General features: G+C 39.2%; 1 protein-coding gene across 15 annotated transcripts in view; it reads right to left on the bottom strand.

The window, feature by feature from the left end:
* ANKS1B (ankyrin repeat and sterile alpha motif domain containing 1B) overlaps window positions 1–26,171 on the bottom strand; it is a 452,709-nt gene that overhangs the window by 8,577 nt on the left and 417,961 nt on the right. For 6 of the 15 annotated variants that reach the window (XM_086470690.1, XM_086470696.1, XM_086470734.1 and 3 more), the window contains 5 exons: window positions 19,173–19,301; window positions 14,942–15,017; window positions 8,575–8,582; window positions 5,093–5,179; window positions 413–550 (listed from right to left, as the gene is read on the bottom strand). In XM_086470690.1, the coding sequence (XP_086326816.1) occupies window positions 413–550; window positions 5,093–5,179; window positions 8,575–8,582; window positions 14,942–15,017; window positions 19,173–19,301 (438 nt within the window). Of the gene's footprint in view, window positions 1–412; window positions 551–5,092; window positions 5,180–8,574; window positions 8,583–14,941; window positions 15,018–19,172; window positions 19,302–24,602; window positions 24,678–26,171 lie in introns of all 15 variants that reach the window. The other 9 variants (XM_086470670.1, XM_086470711.1, XM_086470718.1 and 6 more) reach the window with 3 other exon arrangements.

The following is a 26,171-nucleotide window of genomic DNA, read 5'->3' as shown; positions in this document are numbered from 1 at the left end:
TAATGCACATTGATCCAGCTCTGACTTGTCTATTTGGTGTGCTCTGAGATTTCAGAATAAGCGGCCAAACCTGCTTGTTACAAACTTCTTGGAAGGCTGTAGCTTAGGTTAGAAGAATTACATATCAAGACTTGTAGGAAAAGCTACTCGCTAAGTTTACAGTCAACAGCTGAGATTACAAAGGTGGGAAATGAGATCATATCAAATAAAATCTTTGCTCTTCTCCAGAAATGTCCTTTTACTATCCCATAGTACATTAGCCTTTTCATGTGATAAATGAATGATACCTTCTATTAATCATCATTTACCCTGAAAAAGTTTTAATAGAATTAAAGCAGTATTACTATTACAAAGAACTATTAAAGTATTTTTATATTAAATCCTTTGTAAGAAGTATCTTCTATAAACTGACCACATCAAACGCAGTGAATACATGGCAGTAGTGGTGATTAGTCTTCAAGTCTTTAGTGATGTATGCAAATGTAGAAAGGTCTTCGGGGTCTTGTGCAGCACAGGAAATGTTACGGATTTCATGTTCAGCAATAATATTCTGTGTAAAAAAAATATATTCAATCAATTTAAGAATTAAATTTCAAAGAGCCATAAAAGGTATGTTTTTCAGATTTGCATTTATGTTCATCTCCTGTACTGAAGTATTTCAGAAGTTTCTTAATAAGAAGAGATTTAATACACCCCGTGCGTGACTTTACACAGGTCATTGGAATTTTGACCATCACCAATGATATCTAAAATTGCCACTAATCTGGTAGGAAACAATTACATTCTATAGTCTTCCTTATGAGTCTGCTTGAGCTTTATACAGTTTATTCAGTATTCTATGACGAAGAGACATCTTTCCCGGCATACAGCTGTAAATACTGTTTCAAAGCACCTTACGAAGATGCTGGTTTTCTGTATAATGGTCACTACATAATTGTTTCAATCTACTGACAGACAGGATCTGGTGAAACCCAACAGGTTCAATATCCAGGCTTTTGCACGTGTTGTTTGACCAATTTCAGCTATATTTTTTCAAGAGAAAAAACCACCAAACATCACTTATAATCGAAACCCTGATCTCTTGAGAGGCTTCTGCTTAGTAAAAAGGTAACTACAGGAGGGTCTGGCAACTTTTCTCCACTTACTGACAACAGCATCCTGTAAGAGAGATGTAGAAAAATTAAACCATTCATGCACCGAGCAATACTACTTGCAACAGCCAATGTAAGCTATAGCATACTATTGAGATAGAGGTGGGGCATGTCTGTCCAATGAAATAAAAAAAAAGCTGTCTTAAAGCTTTGGAGAAAATTATGAATATTCATTACATAAATTGCTGATATGTAATTATTCTGTTCAGGCCAAAGGAACCATGAAGCCAGAGAAGAAGATACTGCAGAGTGGCTTATGATTAGGCCTTGCTTCAGCAACACACGCGTTTCAAATAATTTCTTTAAACAAAAGAATGATTCATTGAATATGAATTTTTACTTAGCGGTTAGTTTATATGCTTTTCTGAATTGTGGCTCTGCGGGCTGTAGCTTGGGCTTTTCCACAAAAACCCAAAGTGAACAAGCCTGCTGCAGCATGACTTCGCTGTTGCACCACAGAACACGTGGCATCTGTAGCGTCCTGGTCTCTCACAGAGCCACTGTTTGCTGCTGCCTCAGTGGCATCTGTCCAAGTTACAACAATCTCTGAGCATCTCCGGTTTTGCCTCATCCCTCTCTTTTCCTTCCCACCTCCTTTCTTCCCTCTCTCTTCTTTTTTTTTTTAAAGACCAGGAAATATATGCAACTAAGTCACTTAAGATGCTTTGCCATATCTTCTTTCATTTGCTAAGTGGCAACTTTCCCCCTTGCATGTAGGTGTCAAGTTTTCAAAAAGACATATTAATATATCTAATTGAAGAAATCATGGCTTAGGAAAAATCTGAATAAAAAGCATTCCAAATTTCAAATTATGGAAAAACCAAGATAAGGAAACTGTTACTGAAGAAATGAAATAATCCTCTTAATCTTAAATTGTTGCAACATATTTGATTATTTCTGTTTAATGCATTATTCATAAAAATGACAAAACCAGTACTTATGTTTCAATATATGCCAATTTATAATTACACGTATAATCTCTGCTTAACAATCATTGGCTTTTTATGTTACTTTAAGCATTTTATTTTCTTTGTTCTCAAATTTATAACTTTTACCCTCAGTGAAGATTTGCATGAGAATTACAATTATACCAAAACCAGCGATTTAGATATCCACAGATATAGCTGTAATATACTGTCATTGAAGTTTTATTGGCAACATTGTAGTTTAGAAAGCAGAAAGAAATAAAGCTTGGAAGGTCTCAAAATCATGTGAAGTATTTATGCCAAATCATGAGCCACAAAGTCATCACCTGAAGTTAAGCAATGTATGTGAAAAGAGCTCTGCTACACTGAAACTTTTCCTAGGTGACCTGGGGTTGACATAGGGCTTTGCACTTTAGTCAAAACTCAGGGAGATTATTTTAAAATTTTAACTTTAAACCAAGTGAAGCTGGGAAACATACCCATATCAAGCTTGTTTCAAATAAAATAAATGTATACCTAAACTAAATCTTCTGGATGAAAATTAGTAGTGAAATTGAGCTTTTCGCTAGCTTCTATAGGATATCCTCTACAATCTCCTTTCAAAATTAAACACGTTTCCAGTGCATGTGTTTACCATTTCCTAGGGTCACTACTCCAGTAGACCCATAGTCTTATTCTGTAGAAATTACAAGGTTATAAACGAGCTTGCTCTTCTGAGTATGCTCCTCAGGCATTGACTGACACTGCACAGTCGTTGTTCTAAAAATTGTCACTCAGTTTGGCAAGAGAAACCTCCAGCGCTTCTCGAAAAGCAGGGAAGCTGAAAGTCAGTTCTGGTTCTGCCAAGGAAATACCTTGGAGAGACCAGGTTTTTGCTAAGCAGCCTTCCTTTTGCTTGCCTACCTCATGTCAGCCAATCCCCCTCCTGGCAGAAATCATCCAGAAGTTAGAGTTAGCTGTGATCCACGAGAAAATTCTGCAAGTCTGCTTTTTCCTAAGCAGCAGTTTCTTTCTGGCCTCACTTGCAAAGAAATGGTGTCATGTCAAAGTGGTGTCATGCCGAGCTTCAAGGCGCCACTGAAATAACTGTCGTGGAATGAGGTCAGAGCCCCTTTGTCACCTGAAGCTTTGCCTGCTACGACTTGGAATACAAATTCTTAGCTTGGTGGCAATAAAGGAAAAGGATGAACAGCCATGAAAGCTGAGTTTTCAAGCACACAACTGCTTGCTACTTTTGTCATTAAAAAGTATGCATTTATTGCTAAGTGGTGCCCAGCGCTGTCAACTATAAGCTCATATGGAAGCGGTACAAGTCTGAATAGGATCTCACCTTAGTGCTAATCTGTTTTGGGTCTTGAAGGAATTGAGTACAGCACACTGTGGACAAGGATGATAACAACGCTCCTGGGAGAGTTGCAGGCTATTACCTGGTTTTTACAGAAGGGAAAGGCAGTGCAGGTTTTGAACTGGAGAGAAAGCAATCTACCACTTGAGAAAAAACACAGGACTGCGGCATTATTTACCTCCATCACATACATCTATTGCACTACTAGGCATAAGATTTCAGTGGGACTGGTCTAGAGCCACCTAATAAAATTTGCCAAACTTCTTTCAAGTTTCCATCTTACATAAGATATGCAGTGTACAAAGAGATACTGGAAGCTCCTTTTGTTCTCCTGTTTTTTTTTGTAAACCTAAGGACATTGCAGTTACATCCTTTATACTACAGAGGAGATTTAAGAGCTGAAAACAGCCTTATCCAAGTTAGTTAATAGCATTACAATGTCCTGATTTATGCCCTGCACATCAGAGAACATAAAGGAAATGAGGGTTGTAGAAGCTCAGTTCTGAATCAATGGAAGAAAAAGGAGCTGACAGGAATCCCTAGCCTCTCTGCTCTGACAAATATGCCACATAACAGTAATTTCACCTCTGTGTTTCTTTCATGCCATCGTCTAACCCTAGATACAGCTTCCAAACTCCAGCAGAAGTTCACAAATCTGCTTTCATTCCTTCACTTAAAACCCAGTTCTGGTTAAACACCTTTAAAACCTGACTGATTCGGCAAGTTTGACAGATACTGGGCTAGATTTATCATGTGGTCTGAATGTTCAGCAACACAAAGCAGTTATATACATTATTAACCTGGTCAGGTAGCTGGGTTGTCAGATTTATTTCTTATATTGCTTACTGAGTTTTAGTCACATAACAGAAAAGATAATTTCTTTTCTATTCATATGCAAGCATCGGTATGGATTGCATTTTCTTGCCATTTTAGACATCCGAAGAAGAGAAATTCATGCATTACTTTACTCCTGCTTACAGAGATTGTACATTTTACTTTGGCTAAGCAATAACCCATTGCTCTACCCATCACTGAGCTCTTGGATCTCTCAGTTTCAGCTTGTTTTGTTTTGGTTTTTTTAAGGATGTTGGATGTATTTTAAAATGTAAGAAACAAAGCACAGGGGCATTGCCACACAGGAAGATGAAAAAAATATGGAATAACAACTGTTAAGAAGCTCCTGCAATTCAGGCAGTCAAATGGCTAGTACCAGGGAAATAGCTCACAGAGAGGCTCTGACAATCGAAAAGGACATTCAAGGCTCATGTTTCTCATTCTTCTTTTTTTCTTTTTTTTGCCAAAATTTTATTAATGAACATACATATATAAACGTTTTCTACATATTTAAGGAACTGTATAGAGAAGACTATGGTAAAGGATTCCACAGAGGCTCCCTGCCAAATGTCTTTTGTGATGAACTTGCCTTTTAATGGCAGAAGGTTGGACACAATGTTCTCCAAATGAGCCATTAAAGCTGCTTCACTTGTCCTCCAGACTGAGTTTCTGGAGAATGACAATGAGATTACATCCATTTTGTAGAGAAAAGGAAAAAAGGAAGAGAGGAAAACACAAAGTACAACTCTGTCCCCTCTCTGGCCTGGTCTTCACACAGCCCCATAGGTATTCCTATTTGTGAGAGATAAAAGCTAATATTGAACTATTGCACATACCTTATTTGTTGCATCAATAAACTTGACTCCCTTGTAAGAGACAGATAGGACAATGGTCGGTACTTTCTTCATTTGTTCCGTAGACTTCTGAAATCAAACAAAGATGTTATTAGAGTTGTGTTGCATTGCAAGAACAGTGCTCTCTCTTCTTCTTCTGACAAAATACATAAGTCAAACAAAAGGTACTTATCCAAATATTTGCCTTTTTCTTGAGCGGACTATGCTCTGGGCTTTTGAAATAGCTTCCTCATAGTTATAAAGCTAAAAAGGGCTTTACAGTTTGTTGCGAGGACGGTAAAAATTATTTTTTCCCAGCACAATGGGAAGAGAATGAAGTAAGTTTGCCAGGCTTAAAAAGACCTGTCATGCAATCAGGGGTTTCCCAAACCGTGCGGTACTTCTCGTAGTAGTTTCTTTGCTGCAATTAGCTGTTATTTAGAAATATTTCACTATCTTGCTTTCTTGCAGTTGTATTTGTGACACAAGGTATCCCTGCAGCCCTCCAGGTCTGCCAGTTAATCTGTCAGTCCAACATTTTATCTTGTCATATCTGACCGTCTGCGCTTCCTCAAGTGCAGCTGCTACTGGAAGCTGCTTTACACATGAATTAGCACGGAGGCTTATTCTGCATTCCTTCAGCGCCAGGTTCTCCTACCTCCAGTTCGTGTCTTCCTATAAGGCTATTTTTACTTTTATGCTAGTCTACTTATGTGTGCCTTCAACATGATGCATGCAGCAAAGATATTTCCCCCTGAACAGATTTTGGGATATTTGGGATAGATTTAAGTTTCTCTGCAGAAAGACCTGTTCATTATTTTACAGATTAAATTTACTAAAACAACCCCAAAGCCAACCATTCAAAACCAAAAATATGGCATAAGTTCATAGCTGATTTGAATTACTTCAAAGTAGAAGGCAGTGAGGGACTAGACTATTCTATACAAAACTACTGTAGATAAATAAAGGATAAAACTTTCAGAGAACACTCACTCATCTGCAATCAATCAGACACTTTCTTGAGAGGAAAAAGTAAGTTTATTTACAGCTGACTATGAAGAAACATCAGCATACAGAATGAGAGTGTAAACACATTGAAAGGCCTAGAATTGGCATCTAGAATGATCATTAGAGCAGCTGAACAAAAGTAGAAGTGGTGGTTTTGTAGTCTTCAAAAAAAATAAACCAGCATAAATATACTTGAAAACACATGCTTCAAAATAGGTGATGCTAACACTAGAGAGCAAAACAAACAAAAGCTTAAAAGACCTGTAATCAAGTCCCCTTATCAGATCTTTTTCCTTCCAGACTCAAATGAGACCCCATTTTTGCCAGCATAAAATTTGGAGCTACAGATCCAGCTATGTTCTGCAATTAGTGTCCATGCCACAAAGGCTGAAAACCTCAAATTAAAGATTCAAGGAGAGCCCCACCCACCCATGTGATAGAAAGGATTGTTTCATCTCTCAGTATCAAATGACAAGAGGTTCGACATGATTATCAAGTGTCTATTTATCCTGGAGAAAGCTTCTTTCATCCAGAAGGCTAGGTACTTTTAAAATACGAAAGCTTAAATGGTAAAACATCCTGAAGAATCTAACAAAATCTGAAGGAAGACACTAATCTGATTTGCATGTCTCTGAACTGAGAGGACAAAGAAATGGTATCCCTGCCAGAAGCAGAGCAAGTACATACCTGTGTGTATGCGTGTGTGTGTCTCTATTATAGATCTCAAATGAGCCTTTTCATAAAATTCAATTTCAATGCACAGAAAGCACGACAGTGACTGTACAGAAGCTACAGTACATACATCTATCAGAACAACAAGCAATATACCCCGCATATACTCATAACTAGACAAAATATTCACAAATATGACAACGTCTCTTTAATCATCTGGCAACCCAGCAATCATCCAACTTTTGTCCTTTCTTTCTATCCCGACAGACTCAGGAGCATTTTTGTCTCCCATTTTGATTATTGTAATTATCTCCTTCCTCGCCACCTCAGCAGCAAAATTCCTCTTCTCCTCCAACACGCTATATAAACACGGCTACTAAGTTAATTTATTTTAGCTTTTTGGTCTAATTTTCACTATCTTCCATTTGCCATAAAGGTGAAGCTTCCTGTTGGCAAGGCCATGTCGTACTAACCATCTGGGTGTCCTCTTTCATCTAGACCAGTAGTTTGTAATTTAATCATCCTCCTTATCTGCTCCACATTCATCTGGGTTTGCCTAGAGCAGGCCTGATCTTCAGTATTTAATCGAGGTCATGAACTGCCAGAAGACTTTATCTGAGTGAAATAGCTCATCAAGATACTATTAAATTATAGCTGGCACATTAGGAAATGAATCTGAGACTGATGGACATTTGTAATTTATTAAGCCAAACTGTCTCAGCTGGTAAGGAACAGGGGATGTCCCGTATCAGCTTGCAAACCATACAAATCCCAGGATTTGTGCAAAGGTGTTCTGCAAGCCTGTAGTTCAGTGTAGAAACATGATTTTGGGAAACAACTCTGCACTTGTGCCTCCATTGGAACAAACAGTTGGGCAGTGGAATAACATCCTTTGTTATGACAGTGCTATCATGAAAAACACACAGCTCTATTCCCCCCCGCTTGACTCCCAGTGATACAGTAATTGAAGTCTATCATATAATTATTATTTCCAAGCAGTTTCCAGACTTCAACAGTTTTGAGTTGTCATGGTGAGCCCATGCTATTTGTTTGCTGTTCCTTTCTTTTTAATGGAGGAGGTGGCTGCCAGGACGTGTAACGTGAGTTTTCAGAGATACAATATGAACACCATTCGCTCAGGCACTGTAAGTGCTTTGGCTCTAAATTCTACGACATCGAGATGAAGTCCCACAGCTTTCATGGCCAGACATTTCACAGCTCTGTGCAGGCCAAGCAGGCATCTCTGCCTGAGCCTGTGACCAGAATCTGAGAAGAAGGTGGGATGCAGGAGTCAGTATTCCCTTTCCGTGGGCTTTTCAGGTTCTAGCCACCGTCTCAACTCTGTGAGGACAGGATGAGATGACAAAATATTCTTGTCCATCTGGTGTCTCTATAGGAAGCATATGGACTTGAGCCAAAGTTATAGGAGCCACAGCTGAAGGCTGGCATTGGATGTCATCTGCATGCTGACATATGGTCTAATGCTCCAAGGCATGCTCGTACCATAATAGCAGGATTAGATTTTATCTCATGCAGAAGCAATCATAGTGACAGGACCCAGTCTTTGGGCAAGTGCTCACTAGCCTGGAACTAGTCATAGTTCCTATGAATTCCATCGTTTGTGACTGTAACTTTGGCTCTTTGCTTTAATACACTTCTTCAGGAGAATCATCTGGATGAACAGCAAGCACACTCTAGGCTCATTGCCACTGCCTGTCTCTGATCAGCCGGTCATCTACATAAGGACAGATGTGCATGCCCTGTCTCCTCAGGTGCACTGCTCCTGCAGTGAGGAGTCTTAGTGCTGCACAGTCTGCAATGCCAGAGCGGCTGAGCTTCGGTCCCACTTCTGAAATACTTCGTACCAGACAGGTAGATGACTATGTGGAAGCAGGCCATGTGTAACTCAAGAACCATAAAGCAGGCTTCACTGCAGACACAGGAAGATGGAAGAAAGCATCACCATCCCAAACCTAATGTGACATATGTTCAGATTCCTCAGAGCTCCCAAAAGACATAGAGCCTCTTTTTCTTCAGAATAAAGAATATCAGGAATAGCAGCCTTGCCTGTATTTTGACGCAGCTGCTGCAATGAAGCTGCTTCATCCCCTCAGCACCCAGAATGGAGATCTGTCCAGTGGAAGGAGGTGGAAGGCATCTTCTGCATAATTGCCTAGTTATTACAGTGCTTGCTTTCACAGTAAAGGTCTGGATTTAAGACCCTTCTGAGTTTGCATCTGAACCCACTGCTGCTATTATACAGGGCACTGCCAAAACCCTGAATAGCCTTGGAAAGGGCTGCTCCAAATTTGTCCCTTTGCAACTGGTCATAAAGAGATGCAAAAGCAGTGGTGCCAGAGCGAGTGAGCAAGTGCAAGCTTGCTTCTGATCTTGTTTCTGAATTTTCTTTAGTTTTACTGAAAAAAGCACCACACTCACAAGCAGACTTCCATAGTTTAGTACTACAAATTGTCTTAAGCAGGTAAAGCATTTCCACTTGTGTTTTGATCTTGAGTTAAAGGTTGCGCAGAACTGTTAGACATTTACTTAGAATATAAACTAAAATCCAACTAATTTGAGATCCACCCAGCCAGTGCACCTAACAAATCAAGGTAATTAACAATGGCTTAAGAGGCAGAAGACTTTGTTCTATAAAAACGGCAATATAAACTACCTGTTTATTTTTAAAAAGCAAATACATGTAAATACAAAACCTATAACCCTCAAGGGCCTTTAACCCTTTCAAAACAGGATTGTAGTGCAATACTTTGTTCTGTGCAGAACTGAGAGCACTAATCCAACACTTCTGAATACTCCTGCAGCGTACAAATATAGTACCTCTGTGCGCACACACACACAAAGCAGCTGAATAAGAAACTCAGGAGCACACGCAGAATTGTGTTCGAGTAAGATTCTCATACATTCACTTGATATACTGTAGCACATGGTATAATCCAGCCCACTCTCAACATGCTTTCATCTCATCTATTTTTTTTCTGCCAAGAGGAAACAGGATACACATCTACTTTGCTATGCTGACCACTTTCATGTACTTATATATACATTTATAACTGGATTACTCCACTTTCATACAGTGACCAAAATGAAACCGTGTTCAATGTCAGGTCTTACTGCATATGTAATTATACTCGATCTTGCAAATACACAGTAAACAGACATTATTCAACTATGCCAAGTTGCTAACAATTCCATACATAAATTTTGAGTACAAGTTTAAGGGCCTGTAAAATCTTAAGTTTTCATCTTGACTTTTTACAAATGAATCTGCTAATTCTGTCCTATACTGTTTTTTAATAGCTACCTGAAGACTGTAGCTGGCAATTTTACTGTTCAATTATGTACTGGAATCCACTTCACTATGAGAATCTGAACATTTTCCCACACTGGCAGCAACTATTAAGTCCAAATGGCATCAGACTGCACATTTCAAAATACGTATTGGTACCACCTACTAACATAACCATAAGTCACTTATTTAAGACTTATGAAGCCTCACTAAACAGTTCCTTTTGAGTGAATCACTTTGACAATATCATGTATGAGATGAAATTGAAATAAAAAGTCAAAGTTCACATTTGACCATTTAGTTTTGAAGCCAATTTTGAAACTACAATCTGCCTTGTAACAAGTATTTACTAACTTTTCTCAGTCCAAAAGGCTTAAAACTGCATCACTGACATAATTTAATACCTCTTAGAATAAGATACCATCTGTAATCCCTGTGCTACAAGACTGTTTACTTCTCTACAATTAGTAGATGCCTCCAAGCTATATCATTAATATGAAGAGTGCACTGGGGATGCACCTGCAGCTCATCTACTTGAGAATGAGAGGTTTTTTGCTTTTGCAATATCTGTACACACTCATCTGCTGCTGAAAGGGCAGTGTATCCTTCCTGCACCTTGGATTCCTTTGAGCCACAGAGTTCAAGGACATACAGTCCTCTGAAGAACATGGGGTGGCATGATGTGGATGTACATGAGCACTGAATAACTTTTAAGACTTCCCACCACTTCTTTTTTTGCTTCTGAGTAATATCCATGTGCCTGTTCCACTGCAGGCCCTCCCAAAGCAGTGGCCACACAAGCGATGGAGCTACAAGTCCTCAGAGAACAGAGACCAAATAATCTAAGTTCTCATATACAGTATTTGATATTTGCTTGTCTAGTTTCACTAGGAGGCCTATGGAGGACAATTCTACTTTTGGGGAAGAAATGGAGACGGAAAAGTAGAAAGGGATCAGCAGAAACAAGGAGACTGCCATCTATATCCAAGTCCTCCTCCTTTATGTAAGAAGAGATAAGGAAGGAATGATCCAGATCCTGCCTATTTTCAGTGAAAGAGTCAACTCTGCTTAGTTTTCCTCTCCAGAGATAAGAGAATCAGGTTTTGTAACAAATCCAACTTTGACTTTTTGGTCCTAAGTCAGTAAGATATTTAAACACCTGCTTTGTGAACAGGTTTCCCACAACTTTGACTTGAAATGTAAGAATCTCTTTTCTAACCTTTAAGAAAGATATGTAATATTCAGGAAGGTGACAGGATCCAAGAACAAAATCTAAATCCCCCACTGCTGCAGTAAATATCTGATTGGTTCAGACTGTGCAATTGGTGTCCGCAACATTAGTGATTTAACATTAGTGCAAGGAAAGAACCTCTCTTGCTGCTGTACTCGTGCCAGTAAGTATAAAACTGTTCCCTTCCTACCTGGTCAAGGAATTCAGATGTGTAAACGCCAGATGGAGTCTACCGTAGAGAACAAATCTCCTCCTAGCTTCAATTAAACTTTATCCCTTTTCTTTATTATGATGTAAACACATTTTTAGTCTTGCTTCATGTTCCTATGGTGATTTGAAGTGAAGGCAGTAATCTGATTGAAAACACAACTTGTAATATTTCCTATTCCATGCTGAGAAAGATGAAAGCTCTTAAGTTCGTGAAGGCATCTCTCAAATACAATTAATAAATCTATTCTGGTCAGGACAGCAAGATTTAATCTCCAAGTAGCAAAGGTCAGTTTACAGCAGGTGGGGAATGGAGATAAGGAGACAGGGCTGTTGGCTGCAGAGGGAGTTTGTGAGAGAAAATAGCCGGATACAAATAGGAAAACATAAAATATAAATCCATCCTTGGCGTGCAAATATGTAAATGGAAAAATAAAGTATAATCCCTCTAATAGGCACAGTTCTTGACAAATATACATAATTTTGGATGGCTGCAAGAGTCTGCAGTTTGGGTGGGAACAAAAAAGCATGTATAACCTTGACCCCCGTGCTGAGCTCAATCTATTGCATCTGCATGATTTTCCCCAAACAAATCCATCATCTTCCCTGCTGGAGCACACTGCTGCACAATGCTGAGAAGCATAGCGGATAGCCAAGAAGAGTTATTAAGACAGACGTTCCCAGTTTGGGGTATTTTTTGTTTCTGGTTTTTTTTTTTTTTTTTTTTTTTCTCTTTACATTATAGAAGATTTAGGATCTCCCTTCACTCTTAAGCTATAAGAGAAGGAGGCTGTTGCAAGCCCCTCCACGGAGAGATGCAAGGGATATCCGCATGACACTTCCCTTGAGAACCAAAACCATCAACTGCAGTAAATGAAAGCAGAAGAAGCCTCTACAACAGTGAGGGATCGGCAGTCAGCAAACGTGTCATTTTTGTTGTTTCTCTGGATCTGTGAATGATTAAGGAAGATCGAGACACTTTTTTTCACTAATAGGCTTCTTTTGTCCTTGTGCATCTGCTGACTGGAAAGCATCCAGTGAATATCAAAACTTTTCTTTTTAGCAGCATTAGGTTAAAGATGAAGAAGCTAAAGCCACTTTGACAGAAAAATTAGATACCCAGTTTTCATACATTCGCCTTAAAAACCATCATGTGGCTGACTCCAGAAAGATTAGAAAATTGTGAGGATGGACCTCAACATGGTACAAAGTTATATATGATGTACTCCTCCCCCCACATGTTTCAGATTTCAGCATGCTATAGATTTGAAATATATAAGTGAAAACCAAATAAAATACTAAAATCGAAAAAACATTGCTTTATCACGTTAGTACAACCCTGTGTAAAAATCTTACTGTCTCTAAAGACACTGGACAAGTGAACAGAATTCAGTACTCAAGAAGCAGCCAAATAACATACCCAGCTTTTCACTTCTTTTTTGTAAGTGAAATGTCCTTTTCAGTACATTTAAAGTAAAATGTAACTAGAAAAGAAGCCACATTTTCAATGACAACCCAATGTTACTTAAATACAATAATGAATATCACACCAAAACTTCAGGATGACTTAGGACAACTTGGACTCCCAATTCATAGACACCAACTTTCAGAACACAACCAGAAGGAGAAAGTTTTGGAAGAAGACACGTTTTTCTCACTGGGAAACTTACGCTAAAATAATTATCTGTTCCCATTAAGTCAACGTTTTTTGCTTCTGAGTTGAATAGGAATATGATTAAAAGGACTACATAGAAAGAACAGGTGAAATCCTGGTTAAACCTGTTTTGTTCAAACCTCTTTACAATAAAAACCCCTCAAACCAGAAAATAAACATTATGATAGCATAATGGTTTCAAAAGAGAATGTAAAAATAAATGTATATAAACCCCATTACTGTGTTATGTAAGTGCCCTGTATGGCACTATAGACTACTAATGCTACTCCATTATTTTTATGAAAAAGTGTATTTTAAATTAAGTTTGTTCTCAAACATCTAATTTTTCAGGTATATAGTTTAAATTTGCCAAATTTATTACTTTACGAAAAAAATCTTAAAATGGCTATAAATTAATTAGAGTGACTTTTTTGATGTTAAGCTTCCTAGTTCAGTCAAATAACTTACTGAAGTTGTCATCTGCTACTATGGTGTCAAATTCTGCTCTAAGATCTGCACAGGCATATGCCTAAAAAATTGAACTGCTAAGTCTGACAGTTCGAAAACTGCATTGGAAGATGGTAGAACTTGTGCATGTGAATGTAGATCCCTCTGTGTCAAGTTGTTGGGTTTTTTTTTAGAGGAGTTTAAGCCCAGGTAAGGAATGATTAGCATGTAATTAGCTGAAAAGCTACAGATCAGGCAATCTAGTAAGCGTGAATTACTGCCAGCCCTTAGCTAAAACAGCTTGTACAAAAGTCTGTGTGCTGCAGATATGTAACCAACAGGAAATGGTTGTTTGATTGCATGAATTTTACACATCTTCCAGCTTTCTAACTGATCCGAATGCTACGTCTAGTGCTCAGAGGCATCTTGCACAAAAAACTTACGATCCACAGAAGAAAGGATTTCACCCATTCATCTACGTAATTTTAGACGTTTGGTAGATTACCAAACAATCATGTTCTTCATTAATTAATCATGCCAGACCATAATACATTCACCATCTCTATGAATAGGTGCATTCTTATTGCAACTACAGTTGGGAATAAATTGTGTAGCTGGTCTGTGGCTTGTTTTGAGTTTCCAGCAGCAGTATGTTTCTTGGAGACAGACTGAACCTCATCGTAATTTTCTGCAAACCACTACCAGGCCAATGAGCCATAGAAAAACATATTCTTATCAGTTTGAAGAAAACCTAACTGCTTTTCCACCATCAGGTGAAACTGAATTAGGTCCCTTTTCATCCTTTAATCAATAAACATGTAAGTATCTCATAATTAATGGGAATAGTCATGTGAGTAAAAGCATCCATGGGATTATGTGACCGGAGGATTAGACCATATGTAAAAAACAATGGCTTTGGTAACATATTAATATATACACCAGCACATATTTTCACATAGTAAATTCAATCCAGATTATCACATACGGGCTATAAATTCCGTTTATAAAAGCAACGTGATATGAGCGCATTTAAAGTGTGTGGAAAGTACTTTGAAACATACTCGAAGATTCAAGAGAAAACATAATGCATACATTATTTTTTTTTCTTAGATACAACGTGCAAAATAAAAATCTACCTTTAAATTTTGGTATTATTTGAAATTAAGATAAAAGACAGAACCTACTGAATACCAACGTAAATGCAAGGGCAACGGAAAACAAATGGGTAACAGAATATTATGAAAGCAAAAAAGGACACAGCAAAAGCAATCACAAGTTGATATTATTTAATATTATGATGATAGAGAAAGGATTAGGTTTACTAACTTACCCTCATCTTTGCACACGCATCTTGTGTTGACTCCGTGCCTCTTAACTCTTTTACCAGCATAGAACCTAAATACTAAAACAAAAATCCATTAAACTTAATTTAACCAAAATTCTAGAACAAACACCTGCAGAAATGCACTAAAAATACCTAAAAACCTGTAGTGGTAGCAGTTAACCTAATATATTGCTTTTGAGTTTTTCTCACTCTGCAGTTCTCTGATAAATCACTTAAAGCAGCGTGTTAATAAGCCTATGAAACAGGAATGCACAGCAACAAGTGTATTGAATCAGATGGAGCCCTTTGAAACAACAGCTGAAAGCCTTCTAGCTTATCACCTTCATCACTCAAACAACAAGCAAATACTACAAATTCCATCTTTAAAAACCCATTTGATTAAAAAAATGGAGAATCTGCTGGTTTTTAGCTACCACCTGCCAAACTCATGTTGCTATATGTGCAATCACATGGACATGAAGGCCACGAGTGATGTTAACCTCTGTTTACTTAATCTGTAACTAATTTATGTGCAAATAGCAGAGCCTGATGGCAGCAAACAGAGAAAATAAATCTGAACTGAAAATTAGTTTAAACCACTATTTCTTCCTAAGAAAAGGCTGACCCTGAACTATTATTTTGAAGCCTTTACTGATCTGAAGGAGGGCTGGGTGGGAGGAAGCACCAGGGTGCTGGTGCTGGGTCCTGGCTCAGCTTGCTGAAAGCCACCACGCTCTCAAAGGAGCCTGCTCATCTGCAAGGGTACACACGGCAGCGAGTGCCTCACTGACATTTCCCCTTCCCTACCCGCCTCTTCCTCACTATGTCATTTGCTGGCATGTGCAGTTTGAGCCCTCCTGCACCCTGACAGCAGGCTCTGCTCCTCTGGGTTTGTTCCTCTTGGGTCTCAGTACCTCTCTACACCACATTTGAATGGCACTGCTCTTCCAGGCATGGAGCTGGCTGCATCGTCCCCGCTGTTCTCGCCTAGCAGCAAGCCATCTTGCTACTGCTAAGAGGGCTGTGTGAGAGGCACGCTCTGTGTTTCTCCTATAGACACTACACGCATGTGCATTTGTGAATGTGCGCACGCTCGCATAGCTCTGTGCAAACAGGATGTTTCTGCATTTCTATATGGTGTTACATGCAAGTCTGGCTTAACTAGGGAAAGAGGACAGCAAGTCACCCCTCCTTGTCTCCTGCCCAGGCACAGAGGTATGTCTTTGCATTCTCACTGCAGCACAATGCCATGACTTCTCCTAAGTCTTTAGTCCTAAGTGAGCAACATGGGAGCTGAAAAGAAGTCATGCCACTGGTGAGAATGGGTTAGGTGAGCTGCAGGAGGAGAAAACACCATGGGCAGGAGCCTCTTCCCAGAGGATGCTGCAGCCCATCACCACTGCCTGACCCCTTTCATTCTGCCACACTGACTCCCCTTGGAAACAGTCTACACTGACCCAACCAAACAGTGAACCAGCTTCATCTTAAACTAGACTCAACAAAAACATCTTCAGTTACAGCTGAACACAAAGTGGAACTGAACAGAAAGTGTACTGGTTCAACTCTCTGGTCTCCTGACCTAAACTGAGATATTTTCTTTAAACCCTTCAGTTCACACTGTGTACTGCAGGAGTCTCTGACCTGCAGCAAAATGCATAAATATTTCAATGCAGAGAGTAGCCAACATGGTAATTAGCGAGAAACACTTTACAGGGCATTATAGATGGAAGGGTGAGCAACACCAACACTACCAGACAAGCAGAAAGGAACAAATGAAGGGCATTGCTGGAGGACTGCAGATGTGAAAGATTCATAAACCAAGCAGCTGTGAGTCCAGCTGGGAGCTCGATGGTGACATGAATAGGGCTTTGGGCATTAATTTGATGGGACGGCTTGGTATTGCCCTTGGAGAAGAACAACAAATTTAAAGCAAGCTCTGAAATTAGAAAATTAAACAAAAGCATATTGAGTTGAACTGTATCTTTCTCTGGATCCTGCTGTCTGACACCTTTGCCATTCTTAGCCTTCTCTGGGAAGGATGCAATTAATTTCTTCATTTTTTTAAATTTTTTTTTTTAATAGACTATGGCACAACAAATTGGCATTTCCTTGAAAGCTACCAGTTGGTCAGGCATCAGGGAAAAAAAGCTGTGTTTTTGAGCTCATGGCAGAACAAGAGGAGGAAAGAGAAGAGACAGGCAGCTCCTGTCCCATCTGCACAGCAGCAAAAGGCTCAGCTGCAGGCATTCAGAAAATGCTTCCCAGGGTGGACTGTGGAATAGCAAACAAATCACAGAGGTACTGTCCAATTTAGTTGTCAGAAAAATCTGAAATTCTAGGAGGGAATTTTTCTTTCCTTTGACTTGGCATACTTTTGGAAATGTTCCTTCTTAAAGACCCAGAGCATGTGGGAGCAAAGCAGAGGACATCCAACAGTTCAGCTGAGTGATGTGGCATACAATGCAAGCTGCCTCCACTAAAACTTCCAAGCCAGGGTTTTACTCCATAAGGCTGAGGTCATTTCAGCTCAGGGAGCTGAGACAGTGCAGTGACACATGATCCTTAGGAAAGGAAGATGTTTCCTTAATCAACAATAAATTGGATATTTTGATTTGGCGATTCCTTAAGCACCAGCAACTTGGATATTCCTGGTCATCCCAACTTCAGTTCTTTAATGATCCACACACCTTCCAATCTGCTACAAAGTTTATATCTGATTATGAATTTACTGCTGGATCAAATAACAAGATAAGGGGCACTCTTGAGATAAACCTGTTTACTTTACTGAAAACTATGAAAAATATTTAAAGAACTAGAAGTCACTAAGCTTCCTTTTCAATTCAAGGTCCTGCACCTGAGGAGAGCAAGACTGAAAGCAGGTGGGCTGGACCTTGACTGTGACTTGCTGAGGAAGGCAGAGGTTCCAGTTACAGGGACGATCACTGCATTCATGGCAATTTCTATCCCATGAAGGTCTGATGGAAGATGAAGAGATACTCCAGCGAGATAGGCCTGTAACACCCCTTCTGCCCCTCCTCAGTGGGAGCCAGGCTCCGTCTCACCTACACTTAGTCTTTAATTCCTACCTTACCAGATATGCTTTAAGTCAGGTCCAGCAGCCCCCAGCTCTCCCCCAAAATACTCCAGAGTCTGGTGAACTGATCCTAAAAAGCACTAAGGATCCAAGCTCCTTCAGGTGAAGAGGATCTAAAACCCACATCCTGGACAAGTGGTTAACCCCCAGCTATTGTGCTAAAGGCACTACAACTACCGAGCCCCCTTCCTTTGTAGAATAAGTCAGCCTTGCTCCGTTAGATGGCCACCTCCGAAGAGGCCACAGTGGTCTGGGAAGCACCTTCAGCAACTTTAACAGCCCTTTCCGGCAAAGCTGTAAGAGTTTAAATAGGTGGGCTGAGGTACCTCTTCAGCTCCCCAGAAGCACCAGCCCCTCTGCCCCGTTGACACTCAAGGCTTCAGACAAGTGTTTTTCATTTAAAAACCAAAATCTTCCAATGTAACTTTCTGTACTTCATGAGACCTTCCTCTCCTTCACAAGCATTTATAGCAGCCAGAAAACACAAATCGTCTTTAGCTGTGGAGGGAACCTCTGTTTCTGCAGGGATGTGAAATGGGAATCAGCTACAGCTATTGGGAGGTAAGAATAAATATGCCCTGCCCTGAAGGAGCTGACTGCTACCGGTACTTCAAGTAGTCATCAATTTGGGAGAGGCCTGAATGTGCACTTGTCCCATGGAAGGAAAACACTGCTTCAGGACCCTGATCTCCGTCTTCCCTAGCTCCCTTCCCCAAAACCTGGTGTTTTACGTAAGACTCAGGCATGGCAATATTTACTTTAATGTACACACAGCATTAAGGTAGGTATGAGAATTCCATATTATGTTTCATTATTTTTCCATTAGTACCAAACAGGGATTTGTGACAGATGAGAAGTACAGGTATTTGCTCTGCCATTTCTACAACACTTAGCCACCTATTCATAGCGTCATTTCCCTAATACTGTTGCTACATGGACTGCAATACTTGGCAAAATTCATAGCAAAATTACTGTGCATTCTTGTTTCTCATTTATTAGAATTACAGTATTTCAGAAGAAGTGGCCTGTCTCATTAAAAGTGACTGAAAAAATATTACAAATGAAAAAAACCAAGTCTATCAAAATCTAAGATTAATATAACTACCTCAAATCAAATCACTAAATTTATCAACACTTACAAATGCTTTATAATCACATGACTGGAAGATGAGTTTCTCTGGATGATGTTGCCAATATTGTACAGGCGTTGATGCTGTGGCTTCATTTGGAGGTCGCAAGGTAATTGAAGGCTCTCCCCAGTCTCCTGTCTGAAAATCACAGTTGTTGGAGATAATAAGAGAAGCTGCAGGCAAATTCACTATAAAGTAGCCCTCCATTGTCATGCTCAATGGACAATAATTTATTTTCTACACATAGAGCCACGTTAGTGAAATAAGGGAATACAAGTCCTACAACATTTTTCATGATTTATTTTATAATCCAAAGTAATACTGTAGTGTTTAATGAGGCTTTAATTAAATCTATTTGCTTTGAGAAAAAAATCATTAGGCACCGGAAATGTTCTTTAAAAATAACTGTTTACAATACATACATGAGGATGAGAGCACTCAAAAAAAAAATCATGAGATACACAAAAATGCCATTCACAAATTTCTCTATGTGTTTTACAAGCTTTTCTACACAGCTAATAAGTCTTCCATTACCCAGCACATAGAACAGATAACTAACTTTCCTAAATGGCTAAATAACTGAGACTTTGCTTTGATCTGAAGACTTATTATACATTCTTCAAACATATGAGGCATTCTTTAATCTCTTTACGAATATTTACTTTGATCACCTTCTCTTGATGTCTCATTGTAGAGTTACTAACATTGCCCTTCCACATCCAACATTCTCATTGATATAGGTGATTGCCTTCCTGAGCTGTCATCTCCCTGCTTTCCTCAAAGCCCTCAGAGAACATGGGTATGACTGCAGTTTTCTGCCAAAGCCCTTCACAGGACGCTCGTCCTTCCAAAAAGAGCCAACACAGATATCAGTACAGGAATGCCCCCAGCACTGCTGGTCTGGGTCTCACCTGCCATTGCATATTGGACATGGCTTTATTGGACCTGGACTGACCTCTGGGCCCTTGGGGGCTCCTTCCACCTTGCAGGTCCATGCAAAATAAATTATTATTTTGAGGTTATTTTTTAACTGTGATCTCTCCCACTTTTGGTTCACATACGCTCATGCTGACCATGTCCTCAATACCAGTGATGCTGCCAAACCAGCATCAGGTCACTTTAACTGAAAATGACTCGTGAGTGGAGTCCTTCTCTTCCCAAGCCTTCTCTCCTCTGTCACCAGCCTCACTCCTCCCCTACCCTATCTGGTCTGGTCTGTCTCTGAATTCCCCTCTCCTGCCCACTCTGTCTTTTGGGCATCAGATTTCTCCTTCCTGATCCTCCTTCCTCCCTTGCTTCTCTCTCAAACTATCTCATCCTCTGCTATATGATCATTTCAATTTGGATGCTACTTCTTTCTTTACCTGCACTTATCTCTGTGTATTTTCTATGCATGTCATATTGTTAAAATATGTGTTGAATCTGGCAAGGAATTGTTATCAGCATTTCACACAGAATATGGCTAGAAGTTAAGACTTTTAAAGCAAAAAGAAGTTAAGCATCAAAAACACATGAAAAATTTCTTATTGAAGACAGTCAAAAGTCTGGCAAACTATCACATCCTACTAATTAAATCAGGACGGAGTAAACAAAACAAGTACATCATTTTCATGTGTCACAAAATAATGAAACGACACACATTTGCACAACTCTGCAATGAAAAGCAAGAGATAAATCTGGAAACATCAACATTACCCTGCCGATATGGTAACTTCAAGCAAGTGAACATCATAAAACAACTCAAACCTAGTTAATGTTGGCACTATTAGCACATCTACAAATTATACAGTATTGTAAATTCTGTTTTGCCTAGTTAAGTTGCCTACGTGCTATGGATATAACTTCAACCTCAATTTTTGAAAGGAAAGCAGCAGGAGCAATTGCTTCTATTTTTGACATTCTGTGTCCACAGAAATTAATCCTTCTGACCACTAATGTGTAAAAAACTTCTACTGTATTTAATCTGAAGTGGGAACTGATTTAAGAAGCAGTTCTCCTTATAAAATAAGATATCCATCATATTACAAGGGACAAGGGTCTGCATCCTTATTAGTGGAGTCTGTATTTGACTACAAGAGAAGATGGATTGCACCCATCACAAATTCTCACAGTGTGCTCAGCTGTCTCTTATGAGCTGTTCAAGGCCATAGATAACAGACCACTTGAAATAGTCCTTTTTTTCCCCTAATAAGAGACACATTCCTGCATGTTGTGTGTAAGGAAGCAGATCCCAGGAGGTAAACTCTATCAATTTAGCAAAAGGTTACTACGATGCAGCAGGAGTAAATTCAGGACAGAAAAGCTATAAAAGTACATCTTCTGACCACCAGTCATTCCACCAATGAAGCACAGGGATGGCTGTGAGGTAGGACCAGATTTTTTATGGAGTAAGTGACCCTTGGTAGTGCTCCAAACCCTTTTGTTGCATTGGTCTGCAGGTGACTTTCCTTGCATGCGGAAAATGGACAGTACGGACAAATTAAGCAGGATACATGAGTGAAATGAGTCCATCATTTTACAGTTTGACTCGCTTTTACATGAAGGATATTAAAACATGGAGAATTACATTGTTTCTGTCTGTAAATGCAGGGCAGTAACAAGAGGAACAGAGATTACCTCTCATATTGGTTCAATTTTATAAAGGAGCTAGGAAGCAATACTCACAAGGAAATGAGAAATAATCTTCAACCAGGCTAATAAAAGTAGTGTATGAGACACGTAGAGGAACTATGTGGAGACCACTCATTTGTATCGACTAATTGCTCTATAAATATATACAATCATCCTAGTACCTACTCCTTTTAAATTAGACAAAACAGAATTGATAAGATTGCTGTACATGTCTCTAGGATGATCTAAACATGCAATACAGCTGAGGTTAAGGGAACGCAGAGATACAGGATTTCTGCTATTCCTGACATACCACTGCACCTAAAGACTTTTCATCTATTTCAGTGTGTCTTGTAGACAGAGCAGCTACTAAGAAAAGCTACATAAAATTAAACATCATAGGTATAGATTATTTAGATTATTATGATAGATGAAGAAGATGTGTTATACATAGTCATAAAATTTATCGTAAGTGGGTTTTTAATATTCAGCAGAAGTGGCTTCTGGTCTCCTTTTCTTTTGTTCCTTACCAAACTCCTTAGATTTTAAAACCATACTATTACTAGTATTCATTACCTATTTAGACTGAGTTATAACAGGGTAGTCTCCAAAGTCCAGAGCCATGAAGATGTGTAATTCCTATTACATATTCCCCACGCAATTTCCTTTGCCTTTTTTTTTTTTTTTTTTTTTTTAAAGTGAAGAAAGGCTTCTAAACAAGATTTAGACAACTAAATTCTTTCATAAATCTGGACCTAAAAACCTCTACAGGAAGAAAAGGAGCTCCTCAGCTAACTGACTCCAGTCAGATATTGAAATTCTCAGATTTAGGATGTGATGCTGGCAATTAAACTTCAGGTAAAATACAAAGTAGGAACATCTTTGACCTCGAGAAGACTTGAAATGATGAGTCTCAAGTCTGGGGTAGAAAAACATGAATCATAGTAGCGCTAAATCTGAGGAATGGGTGATGTATTGAGATTCAGGACCTTCATAAGCACCTAAAACACTTTCAAGCGGTATATAAATGTTCATAAATTGTCGTGCAGGACCAACTATGATGTTTGATTTAATTTTTAAAAATAGAGATAATAGGATAAAGATTTTCTGGTTTGAATATTTAATTTGCAATTATGAGAAATAATCAAACATTTAAGCTTATGTATTTTTTATGACACAATATACGTATGGAGATTTTTATCTCTCTGATGAAGTAGAAAGGCAAGAGATAATTTATTCCTCATCTAACTTAACAGCTCATCAGACAGCTGTGCAATTTATCACATGGTTTTTGCTGTACTGCCTGTGTTCTAGTATTCTAACCTCCCCATGCCTTTAACCAGTGCCCTTCCTCTCTCTGGCCTCAGTCATCTTGGGAAAGAAGACTTTTTGCAAATAAAGAATTTACAATCACAAAATGGTCTCAAGTCAGGTGCCAGAGTGGTAAAGATCCAGTCCTTTTATGGTGACAACTTTTAACAATAAAGGTCACCTTAAAGACCTTTAGACCTTAAGACCAGTATCTCATGCTCTTGCAGTTCTTCATAACCCCGAAAATGGGCAGATGCACACTTCTCAGTGCTCTAGAAAGCGTCAGATGCTTGGTCTCAAATGAGCTATGGAAGCAGATAACTGCTATTAGGTAATTTTTTACAATTGTTGCACATTTTTCTATCTTATCCCATTCTCTGAGAACTGCATTTGACTCACATTAAAGGCACATGGATGCAGAGGTAGTCGCAGATAAAAAGTAATCTCAATACAACTTCTATAAAATCTAAAACTTGCCTCATCTTTTTATAAAAATGTCAAGTTAAAAACCCTCCATGCTACACGGAAAAAAAAAACGGCCTGGTTTTGAGTGGCTTAAATGTAATAATTTTTAACAAGGACCACATCTTATAACTTTTCACCTGTTAAAGCCTGATGCCTAGTTATGGTAACATGCATTAGTCACCATGACAACAATAAATTGGAGCACACATAGATACAACGCTTCTGGCTGAAAAATTAATGATTTTCTCCCTGTAAGACTTTTAAATGTTCTGTGGATCAGCCAAATCCTCATTATTTGCTTACATTTTAATTCCTAGAGCGAGAGAAATTTTTTTAGCTCCTTTTGAAACAATGGAAACAGGTTCATGGCGTACTTACATTTTAAAAGCTTCTAAAACTCGGTAGCCAAAATGGCCCCTCTCTGGCAGAAATGCTCCAAGGAGGCAGTTGCATGACAGAGACTAGGAGAAATCTACAGCTCCTCTGCAATACTATGCCGAGTGAAATTTGGACGACTGGCTGTCGTCCTTACCACGCTGCAATATGGACCACCAGGTTTGCTCTCACGTGCACAGCAGCTGTGCCTCTGTCACAGAAGTGATGAAAATTCAGAGCACCATCAGCGTTACCTCTAATTCCCTAAAAGTGCCTCTGCAAACACGGTGTGCTCCTCAGCTAGGCGAAGCCTATAGATTAACACAGAAAGGGCAGCACAACACATTGGGGGGGTGAAACTGTGCAAACCGAGCTGTTTACACGGTTTCTCACTTTGGAAAAGTGAGCAAACAAAAACATCAGGAACAGAAGTCAAAGCTCCCCCTGAGCGAGACTGCTGCTGGCAATCTCCCCATGTCCTGTATGTACACCATACAGCCAACAGATGCTAACCACACGGCACGACACACGAATGCGCGCACATATAATCCCAAAAGAAGGCGGACAAGTTACGAACTTTTTTTGTCATTTCAGCGACATGACACCCGTAGATAACACCATGGCAACAGACTGTACATCCATAGAGTGACAACATAGCCATTTATCACTGTATCTTACATTATGAACCTGATGAATCGATGAGAAAGGATATCCTGCATTCTGGTTGGTCCAGATCTCACAGACAGAGGACTGCTAATATAAACAGAAAACTATATCTCATCTTGTAAATATTAATGCACCGCAACTGCCAAAAGGCAAGAATAATTAAGAAAAGGCTTGCAATAACATTAAAGAAGGAAGTAAAACAGTCATTAAAAGTTAAAAGTGATTTTTTATTTATTTGCTGACAAAATACTTTTGGACTGACTGGAAGGAAACATAGCTTATTCAGAGACTTTAGAAGAGGTTTCAAACTGTGAGTACAAGAAAACAATTTAGTTAGAAGTGCTGGTGATGTAAAGAGATAAAGTTATGCAGGCATAAAAAAAAATGCAGAGAGCAGAAGAAATATTGGTTACTTTCAGTTTTTGGCAGGGAAGGTTTGAAGTCAACATCCCAATCAAGTTTTGAGATGTGAATCTCTCTCTGTTGGAGACTTTCACAGGGAGAGAGGAAAGGAAAAATCTGGCAATACAGTCAACAAGAAAAATACATTTTCTTTGTAATAATTACCAGAAAAGAATTCATTGCTATTAAGTGAAGCAGTTGCCCATCATCTCCTTCCAACAACAGTTCATTTGGATACAAAGACACAGATAATATTATCTTTGGTATTGACCATGACCCCGCTGTGTAAATGAAAGGTTTCAGTCTACCTTCTATGTTATTTTACAGATCATCTGCGGTAGCAAAGCAAAGCAAGCATACTGTAGCATCTCTAGCAAAAGCAACAGCACTAGGCAAGCACAGCATTCACCAGCAGCTTTTACATATTTCCTTGTTTGGACACTCATCAAGAAAGCATCTGTGACACCTCAGCAAAAGCTAAGATAACATTTTACAGTAGCCAGGCAACTAAAACAAAGCATCAGATGTCGGATCTGCCCACAGCATCTTCAGCAGACAGCAACAAAAGGCAATAAACACGCATGAAAAATGCAACCGCAGCATCCAGAATAGATAGCAATTAATAAATCAGTAATTTAACAACAGCAAGAATGTGCATTGCTGGTTCTTGTCAGCAGCAGCAGCAGGAATTTAGCACTGATGCTCAAAACAACCCAAAGAAGTGCAACTCTTCTTAGAAATGTGGCTCTTGCTCTTACCTTTTGTAGCCTGAAACCTGGCTGCCTGGCTGGTGACAGCCTAGGTTATCACTTCTGGTTACTGTCAGGGCAGACTGGCATCCTTTGGACTGACTACTGAGTGCTGCCAGACAGGCTGGTGACTGCCTAATGTTGTTAATTGTCCCTTATTTCCTTCATGATCTGAAATGCATGCGCACGCATCCCTTCCTCCAGCTTCAGTAATTCAGTAATTCTTAAACTTTCCCGTATCTGGTTAATTTCTTCCCCCTCTCATCTTGTTTTTGAAGTTATTTGCTTCTCCTTCATGATGTACAGGGCTCTATGTTTTGATAGCATCAGCTAATAAAAAACTTCGACTTTGGTTCACAGTCTTCTAGGTCATCCTCTGCAACTTGCTACAGAACAGTCCTCCTCCATGTGACAAACACAAACTCTCAGT

Source organism: Leptosomus discolor, chromosome 1, assembly GCF_034619465.1.
Source record: "Leptosomus discolor isolate bLepDis1 chromosome 1, bLepDis1.hap2, whole genome shotgun sequence".
Classification (NCBI taxonomy): domain Eukaryota; kingdom Metazoa; phylum Chordata; class Aves; order Leptosomiformes; family Leptosomidae; genus Leptosomus; species Leptosomus discolor.
The sequence above is the reverse complement of the archived record's forward strand: the minus strand, read 5'-3'. Positions and strand labels throughout refer to the sequence as shown.